At 41.9% G+C, this 19,328-nt stretch overlaps 1 protein-coding gene across 1 annotated transcript in view; it reads right to left on the minus strand.

Moving 5' to 3' along the window:
* The window catches only part of LRP1 (LDL receptor related protein 1), a 463,435-nt gene that overhangs the window by 68,758 nt on the left and 375,349 nt on the right, over window positions 1-19,328 (minus strand). The window contains exons 50-61 of the mRNA XM_068267473.1: window positions 17,863-17,982; window positions 16,561-16,677; window positions 16,348-16,476; window positions 14,929-15,051; window positions 13,701-13,841; window positions 11,293-11,480; window positions 11,014-11,206; window positions 6,775-6,860; window positions 5,399-5,518; window positions 2,130-2,317; window positions 1,835-2,040; window positions 97-285 (exon numbers count right to left, since the gene is read on the minus strand). Coding sequence (XP_068123574.1) covers window positions 97-285; window positions 1,835-2,040; window positions 2,130-2,317; window positions 5,399-5,518; window positions 6,775-6,860; window positions 11,014-11,206; window positions 11,293-11,480; window positions 13,701-13,841; window positions 14,929-15,051; window positions 16,348-16,476; window positions 16,561-16,677; window positions 17,863-17,982 — 1,800 coding nt within the window. The remainder of the gene's footprint in view (window positions 1-96; window positions 286-1,834; window positions 2,041-2,129; window positions 2,318-5,398; window positions 5,519-6,774; window positions 6,861-11,013; window positions 11,207-11,292; window positions 11,481-13,700; window positions 13,842-14,928; window positions 15,052-16,347; window positions 16,477-16,560; window positions 16,678-17,862; window positions 17,983-19,328) is intronic.

Below are 19,328 nucleotides of genomic sequence, written 5' to 3' on the forward strand. Positions count from 1 at the left end.
CAGCTATTGCGATTTTAGATGTGAACAAAGCCTTACTGCTTCATAGAAACCTACAGCCCAACAGGCACACTTTGCCAGCATGATATCTTCACTCACCATCAGGTTGTCGGGATAGATGGTAGATGTGGATGTCCATGGGTCGGTGTAAAGTACTGATCAGCATTGATTTGTTTGTTCCTGTGGTTTTATGTGCTCGATTTATCGATTTGGTTTCCCAATCTGTCCAATATATGTAATCTTCAAAGAGTGTCAATGCGAAGATGTGTGGAATATCTTGGCTGAGCACTGTGGGCAAGAGAAGGAGATCTTTATGCAGTCAGAGCAGAATAATAAATAACTAAACTGGCAGCATGGTAGTGTATTGGATAGCACTCGTGCCATGCGCTAGGCTTCCTGCTTCATATCTGAGCCAGGACACTATCTACATGGAGTTTGTATGCTTTCCCTGCGTTTGTGATGGTTTCCTTCTAGTACTCTGGTTTTGTACCACATTCCAAAAACATACAGTCAGTATAATTGGTCCTCTAAAAATGTGCCCTTAGACTACAATAGGAATATAATGACTGACTGTGGTTAGGATTAAACTGTGAGCTCTTTTGAAGGACAGTTAGTGACATGACTATTTACACTATGTTAAAGGGACTCCGAGCAGTGCATAAACTATGGAAAGATGCATACCATTTTGAAGCTCTCTTTCTACTCTTTCCAACGATATACAAACCACCACCCTACGTCTTTTAGTTTTCGATATTTTCACAATCGAAATCGCGGCAAACGCGATTTCGATCGTGAAAATATTGAAAACTAAAAGGCGTAGGGCGGCGGTTTATGTGTCGTTGGAAAGAGGAGAAAGAGAGCTTCAAAATGGTATGCATCTTTCCATAGTTGCTTGTATTACACAGGACGACTATTCCCCAAAGTCGGCAGCTGAATGGAGCTGCTGACTTTGAGGAAAAGTCGTCCTGTGTAATACAAGCAACTATGGAAATATGCATACCATTTTGAAGCTCTCTTTCTCCTCTTTTCAACGACACATAAACCACCACCCTTCACCTTTTAGTTTTCATTTTTATCGCGTTTGCCGCGATTTCGATCACAAAAATATTGAAAACTAAAAGGCGTAGGGCGGCGGGTTATATATTGTTGGAAAGAGGAGAAAGAAAGCTTCAAAATGGTATGCATCTTTCCATAGTTACTGCACTGCTCGGAGTCCCTTTAAGCACTGCGGAAGATGTCAGTGTTATATAAATACACAATATTACTAATACAAGTCTATCTTTGCTGATCTCTTGACTTATAGGCACATTTGAGTTTTTGCAAACTTCTTTTAATAGTAGTAACATCTCATATGTAGTTAGATAAATTATCTTTGAAGTTGTAGTTAGATAAATTACTATCAAAGGTGTCAAGGATTGTGTTTTGCTGTACAGGTATTCCACATTAGTAGTACTGGCAAAGGTGAAAGTGACCTTCTGTCATACTATGTTACTAGCATTTAAAGAGGGCTTTGATGCTTTTCTTACATTGAAAGACATCTATGGCTAATTACTATGTAATTCCTGGTGTTGTTGTTTTATCTGATTGCCATCTGGAAACGGGAAGGAATTGCTTCTCTTTTAGGGCTAATTGGACTATGCCTTGTAAGTGTTTTTCACCTTCCTCTGGATCAACTAAGATAGGCGAAGGTGCAGGCTAGTGTTGTACCATATTTTCTGGTTAACCTTGATGGACGTATGTCTTTTTTTCATAGCAAACAACTATGTAATATTCACAAGTTATCGTTGTTTCATATTAATTGATTATCACTGTTTTACTTCAAAACCAATTTTCTTACCTGTGTGGCGGTTGCCTCCATCAAGGTCAGCAAACTGAATGTAATCCTCTCTGGCGTCAGCCCAGTATATCCTGCTGTTGACATAGTCCAGTGTCAGGCCATTGGGCCATGTGATCTTGTTTTCCACAATTACACTGCGTTTGGTGCCATCCATGCCAATCTTGCCAATCAATGAGTTGTCTCCCCAATCTGTCCAGTATAGGAAACTGAAAAAGATAGCAATTGTACAATCATCAATATTGGCCTTAATAATACAAATTGAAAGAAGTATACATGAGCAGCAGAGGATCCTTACCCATGTTGTACATCTACCACCAATGCGCGCGGTTCCCTCAGACCGGAGTTCACCAGCACAGTACGATATGCCCCATTTAGCTTGGAAACCTCAATTGTATCTCTTCCCTTGTCACACCAATATAGGTTGCCACCAACCCAATCCACAGCCAGCCCATCAGGGTTACTGAGTCCCGTACGATGCAGAACCTGCAATAAAGAGCTGACCTTAACTATCCTCAGAGGCAGGTGACATGCATGATTATTTCCGTTTTGTATTACCAACATGCTAATGTGCAGTGATCCAGTTAAACCAATTCTAAATTCAATTGTTTTCATTACTCTAAAATCTAGCTGGTTCTTCATAATGAAAGTTATGCTACATCAATGTTATACTGACTGGCAATTTACAAGGAAAACTTCATGTGCACTAAAAAAGAAAAAATGATAGAGATTGACATCACAATTAATTTCTACTTGCAGTCAGTTATGAACTTCTAAAAAGTGTCATCAATCCATGTCTATTTATATTGGCAATTCAACTTAAAAGGTGAAACTAATATATAATAGACTTATCACACGCAAAGCGACATATTTCAAGCCTTTATTTGTTATGATTTCGATTATTATGGCTTATAGCTTATAAGAACCTCAAAATCTCAGACCGTTAGAATATTGTGAAACGAACGTTCAATATTCTAGGCTCAAAGTGTCAGTCTCTAATCAGCTAATTAATCCTGAACACCTGCAAAGGGTTCCTATTTCATAGATTAGTTTCACCTTTTAAGTTAAATTACTTAAATAGAACTTTTGCACGATATTATAATTTTTCAAGTTTCACCTGTAAAACATTGGTGATAGATAGACAGGCTTACAAGAACCAGCCCTTATAGTCATAGCTTAGTTACAAATGAGTGCAATGAACACTTAACTATACTAAACCACTCCCCCTAGCAATCAATTAAGGGAGAAAATGAGAACAATCAATTATTTAAAACCAAGGTCTATTGTGAGGGAAAGGATAGACAGTCACTTATTGGTCCCAAACCCCTAAGATGGCCCAAAACACAGGAGGGCCCCACTTTTGTTGCCACTGATCGTGTTCAATTTAATCAGATGGCTCAAATCATTAAGAAATATCTGCCAGTTCTAGATGCTGGTTATGGTATTCGCAAAGTTATTGAGCGGGGTTGTAATTGTAAGAGGGCACCCACTTTGGTTTCCTTTTTGTCCCTCACAGTGGAGTCAGCTCCTGGAATATCTCGACCAACATGGTTATGACATGTTCGTTCTTACATTTGTGACACCAGTAGGTGCTGCCATTTACACATGAGTGCTAGGAATGTAACTTTCCTTCTCGAATAGACAGACATTTCATCTAAAGCAAAATGTAAACTGTGACTCAAAAAATGTAGGAAACAATATATAAGTTGCGTTACAACTCCCCCCCCCCCCCCTATTGGGGAGATGGTTGGAGAACAACCAACATTTCTCAAGTAGCGAAACATTTCCTGACTGTGCATAAGGGAGATATGGGAGCTTTTATTTTCAGGCATTGGATAGGGTCTATTATTCCCTTCCGCATATCAGCCTCTCAGATCATTTCCATTTAATCATTAAGTTAACATGAGTGGGGGTCTTTAATGGTTTTAAATAATTGATTATTCACACTTCCCTTAATTGCTAGGGGGGAGTGGTTTTAGCAAATTAAATAATATAATAAACTGATGAGATAAACAATTGTATATATCCTCCTCCTCCTAAAAAAAATAATTTTAGATATCCCAGTTTTATGTTATGTGTAAAAAAGAGTAGATTTCTTGTTTTGTCTCAGCTCATTGAAACAATCTGTCCTGTGCTAAAATATGTGAACTATTGACCTTCTATCTATCCCCTGCTGTCAGAAGCCCAGTTCTCTGCCAGGAAAGATACAATGCCTTATCAAAGACAAAAAGACAAACACTTATATTGCGCTTTTCTCCTGGCAGACTCAAAGCGCCAGAGCTGCAGCCACTAGGACGCGCTCCATAGGTATTAGCAGTGTTAGGGAGACTTGCCTAAGGTCTCCTACTGAATAGGTGCTGGCTTACTGAACAAGCAGAGCCGAGGTTTGAACCCAGGTCTCCTGTGTCAGAGGCAGAGCCCTTAACCATTACACTATCCAGCCACCACCATTACACTATCCAGCCACTATCAGTGAGGGATGCTATAGCCAGACTGGGTCCCCACTGGAGAAACCCTGTCAGTTGCATACCTTAATATTAACTCTTTCAGACAGAGAAAGAAGAAAAGCAACACAGCATATTTGTGTGCTTGGCACTGTACATACACATGTCTAACTCATCATATGTCACATCATTTAAGCTTTCCTTTAAGTGTCCATTGCAGTATTTTAAATGCTTTAATAAAGCTAAGAACATTTTGGCATTGATGGTGTGTTGTGGACTTCTCCTATTATGGGTTATTCAGTGTTTGGCTTGCACATTCGCACCACCTGTACCACAACCCCTTTAAGCCAGGAGGTTTGTAAAGTGCGGTGTCTTTCTTTGTACACCATAATATGAGTTACCAGGGTAATACGCACATTGTTATGGTAATGCACACTACGCTTTTTGAGTTTCTATCAGTAAAATGATGCCTGCGCACTGCAAAGAACAGGTGGTTCATGCATGAGGCCCAAGGTAAGCAAGCTGAAGTAGTGCTTGCCATTTGCAGGCAGAATTTTGAATAGCACTCTTGCCTGGCAGTGCTACAGACTCACTCTGCAAGTTCTCTGTGCCTGCGTGCAGAGCCGGATTTCTGGGAAGGCCACACAGGCCTGGGTCTTGGGCGCCTACAGCCCAAGGGGGTACCTGGACATGAAAGAGGGGCTACTACATATGAAAGAGCAGGCTGACAATGGGGAGAAACACATGAAAAAAAGAAAACTGATGCTCAAGGGAGCTGTTCATGAAAGACGGGATGTTGTACATGGATATCACACATGGAAGAGGGGGTTGCACATGGAATGGGAGGAGCAGTCCTGCACAAGAAAGGGAGCCACAACATATTTGGACTAGGAGCACAAGGAGTATACATCCAACTTTACCTGTGTGCGTTTCCTACCACATACCTAAAACACACCAATAATTGTGGTTCCCCCGCAACTGGCCTATTGCAATCACTATTAGATTGTGAGCACTTCTAAGAGACAGTTGGTGACAAGTATTATTTTAGCCTTTTCAGTAAGTTTTAATAACACACTTTCACCATTCCCCAGTCACACTGCTACATCTATCATCCACTAAATACCTGGACGTTGCTACCATTGATGTGCATGCGGCGGATCATGCTGCCTTGGGTGGTGACATCAGTCCAGTATATCATCTCCTCCCGATAATCAAAGTCCAGCGCAACAGCATTATTTAGACCCTGTAGAAACAGACCAAACAGCACAATCAGAGAACATAAATTAGCAAATCAGTGCAGCACTTCTTACAGTTCCACTGCAAAGAGACCAGGCAGGGATAAAGCTTTCTCCCTTTCTATACTCTCAATAGCACCAAGTGGTTGGTAGACAAGCTGCAAAAATGGTTACTTCAGGGAGACTCCAAGGTCCTATTTCTCTGTCAATAGTGACAACATGCGCATGGGCAGAGTGCTCTCGGCCACGTGCTGTAGGACGCGCGCAGCTTGGCCAACGCATGCGCAGTGATGCCTGACTCCATCGACCTGGAAGAGGCTGCCGGAGGGGCTTCAGGTATGAAAAGAAGGGGGGTGCGGTGGGCATCAGGACAGCTCAACCTACATGCCTGCTCCCCACATTTCTCCTAGTGTGTTGGGCTCTGGTTTCCTTTAGGAAATTTGCTAGGGTCGCTCGACCTTTCTGAACTAATTTTCTCCATCAAGTAAATGTAGTGCATCTCCCAGACTAGTTGGTGTCTTTTGAATTTTAACTCACCTGGCACATTAAATTAATTGACGATCACTACAAAAGTGGTTTTAGGAGATGCAGGGGCAATTTTAGTTGATTTTCTGAGCAGTCTTCAACATCATGCACCAGTTATCGCTTCAGCTGCCATTTTTTAAAATGTATTTTTCTATTTGACATGCGTAATTTAAAAAACACAGACAACCCCATTCCCTGCAAAAGCATTTCTTTCAACCCTTAGTATAGCTAGAACTGCTGAGCCAGACAGTGTGGAGCTCTGCTGCCTAAACAATACCAGCCATGATATGGGGAGAAAGCTGCAAAAGAGGGCATACACTTTTCTCCCTATTGCAAAGCCTCCTTGTCCATATTGAGAACAATGTGCTCTTCCACACCTCCACTAGCCAGAGGAAGATGGGGGTAACTTACCCATCCATGTGAAGGAAGGTCCTGGGGGCACTTATATTAAAATCTGTCAGTAAGATTTCATATTAAGACCCCCAGGTGTCAACTCATTACCGGTTTACTTGGTAGAGAGTAAATTGTGGTTATCTATAGTCCAATAGTAGTTCTTCTGATACAGACAAGTTTATTTTAATAAAATATTTTCTTAATGCTAGGTACACACAATGAGATTTTCTGGCAGATTTCCTGCCAGATCTGACTATTTCCAACATATCCGATCTGTTTCCGATCAATCTTGTGTACTAGGCATTATATTACTTATTGTAGTTTTACACGTTATATCTCGTCTTACCTGCTTCAACAGCGTGTAATTTGTACCTCCCAAGCTCAGTTTCCGCAGGTAGTATCGGTTGGCAAAAATTAAAAATGGTTCTTCAGCTAAAAAAAAAAAAAAAAAAAAAAAAAAAAAAAAGATCAAGAACTAAATAAACAATTTTTCTAACAGAAAAAAACCAAACAAACAAAAAAAAATGAAAAGAAAGAAACCCCATACAACACAGTATTTTAAAGTTACATAACCATGATATACAAACATTTTGAAAGACTACATAGTTTGCTTTTGTTATGGTTTCCAAAGCAAATAATTATAATCCTGGGACAAGCTAGCCACAGTGGAACATTACATAAAGCTTAAAGAGACACTGAAGTGGAAAAATATATATGATATAATGAATTGGTTGTGTAGTGCGGATAATTACTAGAATATTAGTAGCAAAGAAAATATTCTCATATTTTTATGTTCAGTTATATAGTGTTTTTTTATAACATTACATCATTCTCTAATATTTGCAGTTTACACACTACTCACTCCCACTACTCCCACTACTACTACTTAACGCTTCCTGCACTGGAAACAACATTAGACTTATGTCTCTGCTCCTAATGTTTTGTTTCTTAGCTGTACTACATATACAAATCATATCAATTTTTTTTTCACTTCAGTGTCTCTTTAAAGTGAGCCCAAGATGTAAAGAAAAGAAAAATCTATACACATACCTGGGGCTTCCTCCAGCCCCATTCAGGCTCCTCAATCCCTCACCTTCTTCCCAGGACACCTAGTAGATGATCCAGGTGGCGCGGGAGGACGACGAGGGACTGATGAGCCTGAACACAGCTGGAGGAAGCCCCAGATATATATATATATATATATATATATATATATATATATATATATATATATATATATATATATATATATATATATAGATATATATATATATAGATATATATATATATAGATATATATATATATAGATATATATATATATAGATATATATATATATAGATATATATATATATAGATATATATATATATAGAGATATATATATATATATATATATATATATATATAGAGAGATATATATATATATATATATATATATATATATATATATATAGAGAGAGAGAGAGAGAGAGAGAGAGAGAGAGAGAGAGAGAGAGAGAGAGAGAGAGAGAGAGAGAGAGAGATAGAGAGAGAGAGATATAGAGAGAGAGAGAGAGAGATATAGAGAGAGAGAGAGAGAGATATAGAGAGAGAGAGAGAGAGAGAGAGAGAGAGAGAGAGATAGAGAGAGAGAGAGAGAGAGAGAGAGAGAGAGAGAGAGAGAGAGAGAGAGAGAGAGAGAGAGAGAGAGAGAGAGAGAGAGAGAGAGAGAGAGAGAGAGAGAGAGAGAGAGAGAGAGAGAGAGAGAGAGAGAGAGAGAGAGATTTTTATTTTCTTTACATCTCAGGTACCTTTTAAAGGCTACCATTATTTTTTATCCTTATAAGGTTAAAAAATGCAGGGCTCTACATGACAGTTTCCCTGCAGTGGGACTGCACTAGTACAGCAGCCCAACTCTCACTGATAACTGATTGGAAATGATAACACTTTGTCTGGACACAGAACACATCTGAGTGCAGGACATGGAAAAAAGCTCAATAGTTCATCTAATTCTACAATTTAACTTTTAGATACAAAAAGAGAGAGAGAGAGAGAGAGAGAGAGAGAGAGAGAGAGAGAGAGAGAGAGAGAGAGAGAGAGAGAGAGAAACTATGAGATATGAGATTCATGGAATTTTCTATTAAAGGGATACTGTAGGGGGTTCGGGGGAAAAGGAGTTGAACTTACCCAGCTTCTAATGGTCCCCCGCAGACATCCTGTGCCCGTGTAGCCACTCACCGATGCTCCGGCCCCGCCTCCGGCTCACTTCTGGAATTTCAGACTTTAAAGTCTGAAAACCACTGCGCCTGCTTTGCCGTGTCCTCGCTCTCACTGACATCACCAGGAGTGCAGGTCCAGTATGGTCTGTGCCTGCGCAGTACGCTCCTGGTGACGTCAGCGGGGATGAGGACACGGCAACGCAGGCGCAGTGGTTTTCAGACTTTAAAGTCTGAAATTCCAGAAGTGAACCGGAGACGGGGCCGGAGCATCGGTGAGTGGCTGCGCGGGCACAGGATGTCTGCGGGGGACCATTAGAAGCCCCGAGTAAGTTCAACTCATTTTTCCCCGACCCCCCTACAGTATCCCTTTAAGGAATAATCTTTATCTTTTGTGTTTGGTGTAACTATAAGAAAATTAGTAAATAAAAAGGTTGGCACTCGCACATGAAAGTGATATATAACTCAAAATTGCATTGATTCGTTAAAGGAAACCAGCTGTTTTATACATACCTTGGGCTTCCACCAGCCCCATGCGCACAGATCGCTCTCACGCTGCCCTCCTCAGCCTTCGTTGTTACCGGGTCCCGTAACTTCGGCAAGAGAAGTGCATAGAGAGCACACTTCTCTTGCGCAGACTGGCCGCGACTGGCAGAACTTTTGGGCACCCGGTACCGGAGCTGGAGAAGGCTGAGGAAGGCGGTGTGGGAGCGATCTGTGCGCATGGGGCTGGAGGAAGCCCCAGTTATGTATAAAACTTTTATTACATCTCGTCTCTGGTACACTTTAAACACTAAGCAAAGTATAATTCTAGGTACACACAATGCAATTTTCTAACAGATTTACTGTCAGATCGATTATTTCCAACATGTCCAATCTGATTTTCCATTCACTTCAATGAAAAATTGTTCAAATAATCGATTGAAAATCAGATCTGACATTTTGGAAATAATCGATCTGACAGTAAATCTGTCAGAAACTTGCACTGTGTGTACCTAGCATAAAACTACCAAAAGTAAAGCGAAGACCGTTTGAAATCATTGAAAGGTTTTGATCCAAAATGTTGAAAATAAAAATATGAGACTATTTTCTTTGCTACTAATGTTCTTTTAATTATCCGAACTACACATACAGTTCATTATATCATAAGTGTTTTTTGTTTTGTTTTTTGCTTCAGTGTCACTTTAACCACTTGCCGACCGCACACTCATATCGTGCGGCGGCAAAGTGGTAGCTGGAGGACCAGCGACGCAGCTCTGCGTCGCCAGGTGCCTCCCTAATTAATCAGGAAAGGCCGCTCGCGCGAGCGGTCGTTTCCTGTTAGAGCACGGAGCGGGTCTCCGTGAATAGCCTGCGAGCCGCTGTTCGCGGCTCGCAGACTAAATGTAAACGCAGGAGACATTTGTCTCCTTTGTTTACATTGTACGGCGCTGCTGCGCAGCAGCGCCGTAAGGCAGATCGGCGATCCCCGGCCAATCAGCGGCCGGGGATCGCCGCCATGTGACAGCGGACATCCTGTCACAGGCTGCACAGGACGGATAGCGTCCTGTGCAGCCCCGATCACCGGGGGAACAGGTAGGAGAGGGAGGGGGGGGGGGAATGTCGCAGCGGAGGGGGGCTTTGAGGTGCCTCCCCCGCAACATGCCACCAGCAGGAGCGATCAGACCCCCCCTGCACATCATCCCCATAGGGGGGAAAAAGGGGGGCGATCTGATCACTCTGCATGCCAGCTGATCTGTGCTGGGGGCTGCAGAGCCCACCCAGCACAGATCACAAAAATCAGCGCTGGTCCTTAAGGGGGGGTAAAGGGTGGGTCCTCAAGTGGTTAAGTAATTACTGACCAAATAATCTAGAGAAAGTTATGTGATGGTGCATCTGCAGGCAGAGTAGAGATTAGATGCTCAGTGGCTCCGTAGGAACAATTGAAGTTATGCTCCCAGTGGCTATGCAAGAATAAAAGGATTAATATTTTTTTTTAAATTAGATAAACCACTTGGAAACCATTTCAGATAACTTGTGCTGTTTCAGGTTAGAGTCTTAAATCGGACCTGAACTCAGAACATCCTCTCTGCTCTAAAAGATACACAACAGCATAATAGCCTTTAAACAAAAAACATTTCTTTATTACAGCCGATACAAATCCTACAATAAATCTGCACTGATTCATGAAAGCAGACATATTGTTAACCTCCTGCGCTTTCAAATGAGCTTATCTGCCATTTCTGCCGTGGCAGTCATGTGACATGGGAGAGATCAGATTACATCTTGTGATAGAAGGCAAATGAGGGGGAATTAGACATGCTAAACTCTCTAAATTCATACAGGATGCATTTCTCTATGGTTTCCTTCTATCCTGCGCCAGAGTTCACGTCCACTAATGATCAGCTTACCTCCGGCAGGACCAGCTACCTTGCAGCTGGTACTGTCATTAGCCCTCATCTCATACCCCTCCACACAGAGGCAACGGAAGCTTCCAATTGTATTGATGCACTTCTGGCTGCAGGGGTAGGTAGTTGTGCATTCATCAATATCTACACAAGTCTTGCCGTCATCCTTCAGCCGGAATCCAGGACGGCATCTGCACTGCATGGGTCACAGAGAATATCACAGCTGGTTACATTGAAGCAGTATAGGAGTATCATCTGAAGCTCATAAAGTGGGATGTGTACCTTGTAGCCAATCTTGAGGTCCTCGCACTCCTGGCTGCAGCCACTCATCCTCTTATTTAGACACTCATTGATAAAGCAGTTCAGTTCATCTGAGCCATCTCCACAGTCGTTGTTGTTGTCACACAGAAGATGTTCTGGGATACATTTGCCATTCTTGCACTGGTAGAAGGTTTCATTACATTTTCCCTCTGAAATGATCAAAAGTAATGAATCCAAAAACAATACAGACCATCCACAGATCCTGCATAAAGGTTGTTATCTTACAGGGTTACTTTAATGATTGATTCCCTCAGCCTCAATTTTGTACCAAATCAAAAGTAAAATCTGATTTGTACAGTTTGCCTACAGTAATAATAATGATAATACATGGTGATGGTCCAGTAATGAGAAACACTGAGATTGTGTTCGAACATCTCTCATAGATTTTACTTGTGTACTTTTGTTCCTTGGGCGTTGTTCAGGCCATAAAAATAACAGTCTCCTTTCACAGCTGGGAGATTCAATTATATATTTTACATCGTCAGGGGAGGGAAATGCTCCAACATGGCTGTGGAAGCTGGAAAGAAATTGGAATTCTAATGGTCCAACTAGTCAGTGTTCAGAAAAAGTGGGTGTATGAATTATTTTAACAGTTGGACAAATCCAAGTATCTCACTGTAGACTGATGCATTTAGGCACTAAAGAAAGTGGTGCAACAGCATTTTATTAAAGTATTTCCTATGGTGGAGATATAAACTACTTGTAGTCTGTATCCATACGGGTGCCATATTATGTAAAGCAAAAAAGCAAAACAAAAACAAAAAACCCTCTCAATTAGAATCCTCTTCAGTACCTGACAATCATCATTGTGGTAAAATTAGCTACACCTAGTTACAAGTGCAAAATACTCACGGCTATTTAAAATGTACCAGAGCTGATGAAAGATCAGCTTTCTACAGCCCCATCCGCATGGATCACTCCCACACCGCCGTCCTCAGCCTTCTGCAGCTCCGGTACCAAGTCCCGTCACTTCAGCCAGTCGCAGTCAGTCTGGCATAAAAGAAGTGCACGCTTTGCGTATCTCTCCAGCAGCCACCGGAGAGATACATAGAGTGCACTTCTCTTGCACAGACTGGCTCCGACTGGCTGAAGATACGGGACCCGGTACCGGAGCTGCAGAAGGCTGAGGATGGCGGCGTGGGAGCGATCCATGCGGATGGGGCTGGGAGGAAGCCCCAGGTAGGTATAAAACTTTTGTTTCATCAGCTCTGGTTTCCCGTAAAACTTAGTTTAGGACTGGATATGGTCCTGATCTTCAAGCATACTTGAGATAAGTCTAAAGCTTTATGCTTACATAGGGTCTCCTACAGCCCCCTGAAGTCCATCTGCTTGATCCCCTCTGTGCTCCCGCAGTGTGTGTCAGTAAAGTCGCAGAGTATCCCAGTCTTGCTCCACTGTGCACGCACGGTACTGACCATGTGCCTCCATCCCCGACCATGCTTCTATGGTTGGCAGCATTCTATGCATGTGACGTTTGCTAAGACTGTAACTGCGCTGCCACAGTATGCTCCCAGCCACGGGTGCATGATCGGGGGGGCCGCTCATGCGCAGAGTGCAACTGGGTTAGATTGCCGACTCCACTGCAGGACAATGGAGGGGATCGGAAGTATAGCAATCGAGCAGATGAACTTCAAGGGGCTGTACGAAGTATAAATCTATATACTTACTTTATCTAAGCTTTACTATATGTCAGTTCTATTTGAAGATAACATTGCATTTGTCCATGAGCAAGCACAGTAAAGGAGGAGGCCTGTATCTAAAATCCTATCTAAGTGGATGGGAGTACCACTTATGTACTATAACTGGGGCAGAATCAGAAGCTTTATTCAGACACTGTAAAAGTCATTAAAGAGACTCTAAAGCCTAAAAAATTACCCGTTTTTAATAGGACCTCTTCAGCAATAATGCCATAGCTGAAACGCCGCATTCCCGCAGCAGAACAAGGCCTTCATCACCAAAAATACCGGGGCAAAGATTCATGACTTTCCAGGTCATGGTTTTGCTTCCCGGGGGAGGCAGAGCTTTCTGCTGTAGCTCTGCTTCTACTCGCATCAATCTCTGCGGATCTCCGCCTCCTCCCGCCCCTCTCAGTGAAAGAAGACGGAGGGGCGGGAGGAGGAGGAGATCTGCGGGGATTGATGCGAGTAGAGGCAGAGCTTTTGCACAAAGCTCTGCCTCTTCCAGGAAGGACCCCCGAACTTTGCCCTGGGGATTACGGGGTGATTAAGGCCTCGTTTTGCTGCAGGAATGCAGCATTTCAACTATGCCATTAATGCTGCCTACTAAAAACAGGTAATTTTTTACATTACATGAAGGAATAAGGTTCAAGGAACCATTCCTGAGCTCAGTAATCCTTGGCTGAGTCTTACCTGTGCTGGTACACCGTGGATTTTTTGGCGCTTCATCTGATTTATCATGACAGTCAAACTCGCCATCACACTCCCATTGCTTGTTACGCAAGCAGCGGCCATTAGCACAGCGGAATTCATCAGCTCCACACGTGCGGTATTCTAGAAAAATTATAAAAATACACACAAAAAAATCTATGACATGACAGAATGACACTGCAGACAACATAAAGCAATGGCTGGACTCCACACATCCTGGACTAAACTAAAAGGGAAAGACAATAGGAGAAAGCCCTTGATAGTGTAGTTATATTAAGATCTGTGTTGCTATGAGGCACTCCACTTTTCATGAAATGATACTAACAAAGGTGGGTTAGTGCTAAAGCAACCACTGTGCAGGCAGGTGGGGAGCTATGACCTGACCCCACTCAAGTTAAGTCCTTGTTCTCTGTACACAGGGGAAAAAAGGGGTAGCAGCCCTCCACCAAGTGTGGGCGAACCATGCAGATAATAAATAGTAAAACAGAGGTGGCAAAATGGAAAATATACATTAAATACAGTTTAAAAATGGGGCGTAGTGGTGAACTTACTGTAGTAACTTACTGGATTTACTTACTGTAGACGAGCCATCAGAATGCCTCCGTAGGCACCCAGCATTGTGAGAGCGTGTCCAAGTTATTTACTTATACAGCGAACATTTGAAATGGCGGCAGCCAAAGTTGGGCACAGGGTGAAACCGTAAGACGGCTCACCCTGCTGCAGGCAAACTACTGGGTTGCGTTAATGCTATTCCCCCTCCAGTATACGTAATTCAGGCACCTACTATTGCCAGCAGCAGAATTACCGCTCTTTTTTTTCTAATCCGAACTCCGCCAACGCCAAAATTAGTACGAGCACCGCTATCGCTGTACCGTAATCCTCACTGTGGCCTATGGTGGTGCCCAAACTGCTGCATTGAAATTATCCGATTTGTTTATACTGCCTAATAAAACAGCTCACACCTGTGAAGCCCATCGCATTGTGCAGTGTACAATATTTTTTTTTTATCTGAATAAGACAATTCAATTCATCAGTGGGGACTACCTCCTATTTTAAACTGCTTTTAGTGTATATTATCCTTATCACGGCTCCGATTTACTATTATAAATGGAGTGGGAGTCACCAGATAAGAGCTTATGGCAACAGCTCTACTTTATATATAAACTAGCAGCAATAGTTATATTGCATTCATACCCGAAACAGAACTCACCGCACTCAAGGGACTCATCAGATCCATCACTGCAATCAGCATCATGGTCACACACAAACTGCTTGGGGATACAATGTCGATTTTGGCACATGAACTCCTTGGCGTCACAGGTGTTGTTAAAAACTGGATAAAAAAAATGTAAGATTCTGTTAACATAAAATGTACAGTTCAAACAATCAAATAACTTAAATAAGGTGCAGTTTGTTTAACATACGGGGAGCATACGGGGAGGTCACTAGGCTTTCAGGAAAACATTTTTTAAGGGAGAGAGGACCAAACTGGGAAATGTAATAATGGAGATGCTGTGAAGACTATTACAATAAAATATTTAACCATGCTCACTTTAAGACCACACCCATTTTTAAGGCCACACCCATTTTTAAGGCCACACTCTCTACATAAAAATTATTATTTAACCTCCCCCACTATCCTTTTCTACCTAATTTTTACTATTAAAAATACTATTGTTTTCTAATTTAAAGGGAATCTGAAGTGAAAATAAACTTATGATGTAATGATTTGTATGTGTAGTACAGCTAAGAAATAAAACATTAGCAGCAGAGATACAAGTCTAATATCGTTTCCAGTACAGGAAGAGTTGAGAAACTCCAGTTAGCCATGCAAAAGAGCTTCACTGTTCTCTCCGACTTCCAAAGTCGCAGAGAGCTCTGTCTTCTGAAGCTGCTTCTATCAAGTGTCTTATCACTGTATTTTGTTTTTGCTGCAGAGGAAAGTTCAAAAGGTCATTAGCCTGTTCTGTGAAATCATTTAGAATGCTGAGTATAGTGTGCAAACTGCAAATATTAGAGAATGATGAAATGTTATAAAAAAACAAAACGATATAACTGAATATATGAGACTATTTTCTTTGCTACTTATGTTGTATTAATTATCCGTATTACACATACAATTCATTACATTATAATTTTTCTTACTTCAGTGTCACTTTAAAAGTGAAAAGTACACACTGTAACTAAAGCTGAACTTTTAATGTAAGATGTGCCAACATGGATCTGGCCTCCGTGGTCTAGTAGCCCACTCTCAATCAAGAGGGGGAGTTTTAATGAGGATCTGTGGGCTGCAGGAAGATTGGAAAATCTAGAGGATTCCCACTACTGGGGTAAGTATCTAACGTTTGCCTTTTTTAAACTCACACTTTGCTTTGAGCCAAATACATTACGTAGACAGCTATGAGATAATAATTACAAAGAAAATAATTTATCTGCAGATGGCAAAATATAACTCAAATGTTAATTTCCATCAATTTTCAGGTACAAGCCCTGTGAAAATTACTCATGTGTAGTTGAACTTCAAGTGATGCGTTGTGATCCCCAGTATGAAGAGTATGGTTGCTTTTTGGAAATATAATGGTACCAAACGTAGCAGCTGTTGTTATTTCCAATCTGAAGTTTCACTTACTGCAGCCAGCATGCACGCTCTCATCCGACCCATCTTGGCAGTCTTTATCTCCATCACAGAGCCAGCGGCGAGGGATACAAATGTGGGTATCGGGGCATTGGTAAGATTCAGGACTACAAGTGGCAGATTCTGTAACAAATAGCAAAACGCTGTTGTCAGCTGCACAAGCCTTCCCATTAGCACCACTAAAGACCTAATGGAGCGGTGACTTACGGCAGCGAGCGCCCTCATCTGATTTGTCACCGCAGTCATCAGAGCCATCACACACCCAGTGCTTAAAAATGCAGCGATGGTTATCACACTCAAACTGGTTGGCTGTGCAGAACTTGTCTGTGATCAAAGATTGAACAGAAAATAAGTTAGCTTCAATGACGTATACTGGAGTGGTTTTAAACGAAATTGGAGTGAGAAGTACGTAAATCTGTTTTTTCCTTTTGTTGTCCTTATTATGAATATAGCAGATAACACCACCATGACCAAAAGGTATCGCATGAAATGTTCCTCAACTTCCCCTTTATTTGAAGACCCCATAAAAATGTCTTGATTTTAGTCACGCAGGACCTGTGGATTCCTCATTGGTGATACATCACAAGCAAGTGCCAAAATGCAACCACATGTATTTACTGGTGTCATAAGTGATCAGAGATGCTGGTTGCTCAATCACTTACTACTAAATGTCAGAAGTGTCTCAGAAAGCAACAGAACGATGAATTGCTCTTACCACTTGTGATAAAGCAAGAACATATAGCCTAATATATACATCGACTGGACAGTTCCTCACTAGTAACCTGTCCAGGAGATTGCCAGAAAATGACCAGTGTACATTGCTTGGCTTAATGGGGGAATAATGCTGTTCTCTGATGTAGTGGATCACAGTTCTGGAATAATACTGGACATAGACTATTCAGGGCAGTCTTTACAACACAGGAACCTGTAGGAACAAAATGCCTAGGATCTGAAAACCCATCTAACAATTCATGCCACACCCAAAATCACTCTACTGTCATGGAGCTGGTGAACCGGATTATGAGTAAGTAGCAAAAAAAGGAATGAGGGTGTGGCATAATGACAAAAAGGGGATGAAAATTTGCATATAAGGAAGTGCTAGAGGTGGTCATAGATCTTGAATTGCAGTTCCAGTACTTGCAATCACGTAGGGGGTCAGCCTTGGATTCTGGTGCCCCTCCAATAGTGGTGCCTCCAGGCATAAACATAGTATGCCTAATGAGAAATCGGACACTGAACATTACTAAGCTTGTCTCACAGCTTTTCCTGAAAAGAAGCCCACATAAATAGATGTAAGCTGTGACTGGTGACTTTCTTTTGGAATGGTACCGTAGTATCCTGATATACAGGAATATATCATGAGACCCATGGAAATACATGCTTATAGAGTCCTGCTCAAAATATCAATATGTGACTTTGTCAGTGCAAAGATGAGATTGCTAGCCGTTTAGCTACTCGATACCCACAGAAAAGTAGACCACTGCATAGTGATTATGTTTAGCAACTTACCACAGTGATTCTCATCCTCCCCCTCGTCACAGTCAAGCTCTTTATCACAGGTCCAGCTCATAGGAATGCAGCGTCCATTTGAACAGGCAAAATAATTTACTGGACACTTTGGCTTAATGCCTACATGGAAAAAAACTGTAATTTTAGTGCCAACACATCATACGGTGAAACACTATAAATTACACTTTCATAGCTAATGTCCACTTGAGCTATGCAACTTGGTTGGGGGTGTTTTCCTTCTTACCAAACTACGGTAATAAAACCGATTAAGACATAGAGCATGTTCACAATTTTTTACACAAATTTATTTTAAAGTGAACCTCCAGACTAAAAATCTACTCAGCAGCACTGAAAAGGCTTGGTATTTCTTTAATCGTTTCACAGCATCAGAACTTTGTTTTTCATACCCAAGCCTAATTTTTAGCTGCATACAAGGTAAGCTCCACCCCCATCAAAGAAAACTGCCCAGGCATTTTTCCCCTGATGCTGTGCAAAGCATGATGGGATTTCTGATGATGATGTTCTCGTTGCCTAGCAACTGGAAGGGATGATCAGGACACAGGACAGTTGGAACTGTGTCTCATGCTCCCTGTCACCTTCTTTCAACCAAAAGGATGGCTGCCCTCCTGAAATCCCAAACCTTTGCCTGTTCTATTAAAACAGGGTGGGTAAGAGATGATATTACCTATCAATTTTAATTAACATAATTAATGTAACTTAATGACAGTATGTTTGTTTAGGCTGAAGTTCCTCTTTAAAAGTGGAACATATCACATGCAGTAAATGCCATGGTTCCCATATCCATCTTTCTACAAGTTAAAAAATGAATGATTGGAAAACAAAGCTTGTAAGTACCCTTGAAGTGGCTGTGAAGAGGGCAGCACATGACAGCTATGAAGCAGTGCATGTGTTCATGAATCAGTCACACAACTGCTACTAAATTATTGTTATCCTAATGGCACTTGTATGAAGAAACAAAAAGGTAATAATACTTATTTCATGATTCATTCACTTAAAGGGATACTGTAGGGGGGTCAGGGGAAAATGAGTTGAACTTACCCGGGGCTTCTAATGGTCCCCCGCAGACATCCTGTGTTGGCGCAGCCACTCACCGATGCTCTGGCCCCGTCTCCAGTTCACTTCTGGAATTTCTGACTTTAAAGTCAGAAAACCACTGCGCCTGCGTTGCTGTGTCCTCGCTCCCGCTGATGTCACCAGGAGCGTACTGCGCAGGCACAGACCATACTGGGCTTCTGCTATACACTCCTGGTGACATCGGCGGGAGTGAGGACACGGCAACGCAGGCGGAGTGGTTTTCTGACTTTAAAGTCAGAAATTCCAGAAGTGAACTGGAGGCGGGGCCGGAGCATCGGTGAGTGGCTGCGCCAACACAGGATGTCTGCGGGGGATCATTAGAAGCCCCGGGTAAGTTCAGCTAATTTTGCCCCGACCCCCCTACAGTATCC

Source organism: Hyperolius riggenbachi, chromosome 2 (assembly GCF_040937935.1).
Source record: "Hyperolius riggenbachi isolate aHypRig1 chromosome 2, aHypRig1.pri, whole genome shotgun sequence".
NCBI classification, from domain to species: Eukaryota; Metazoa; Chordata; class Amphibia; order Anura; family Hyperoliidae; genus Hyperolius; species Hyperolius riggenbachi.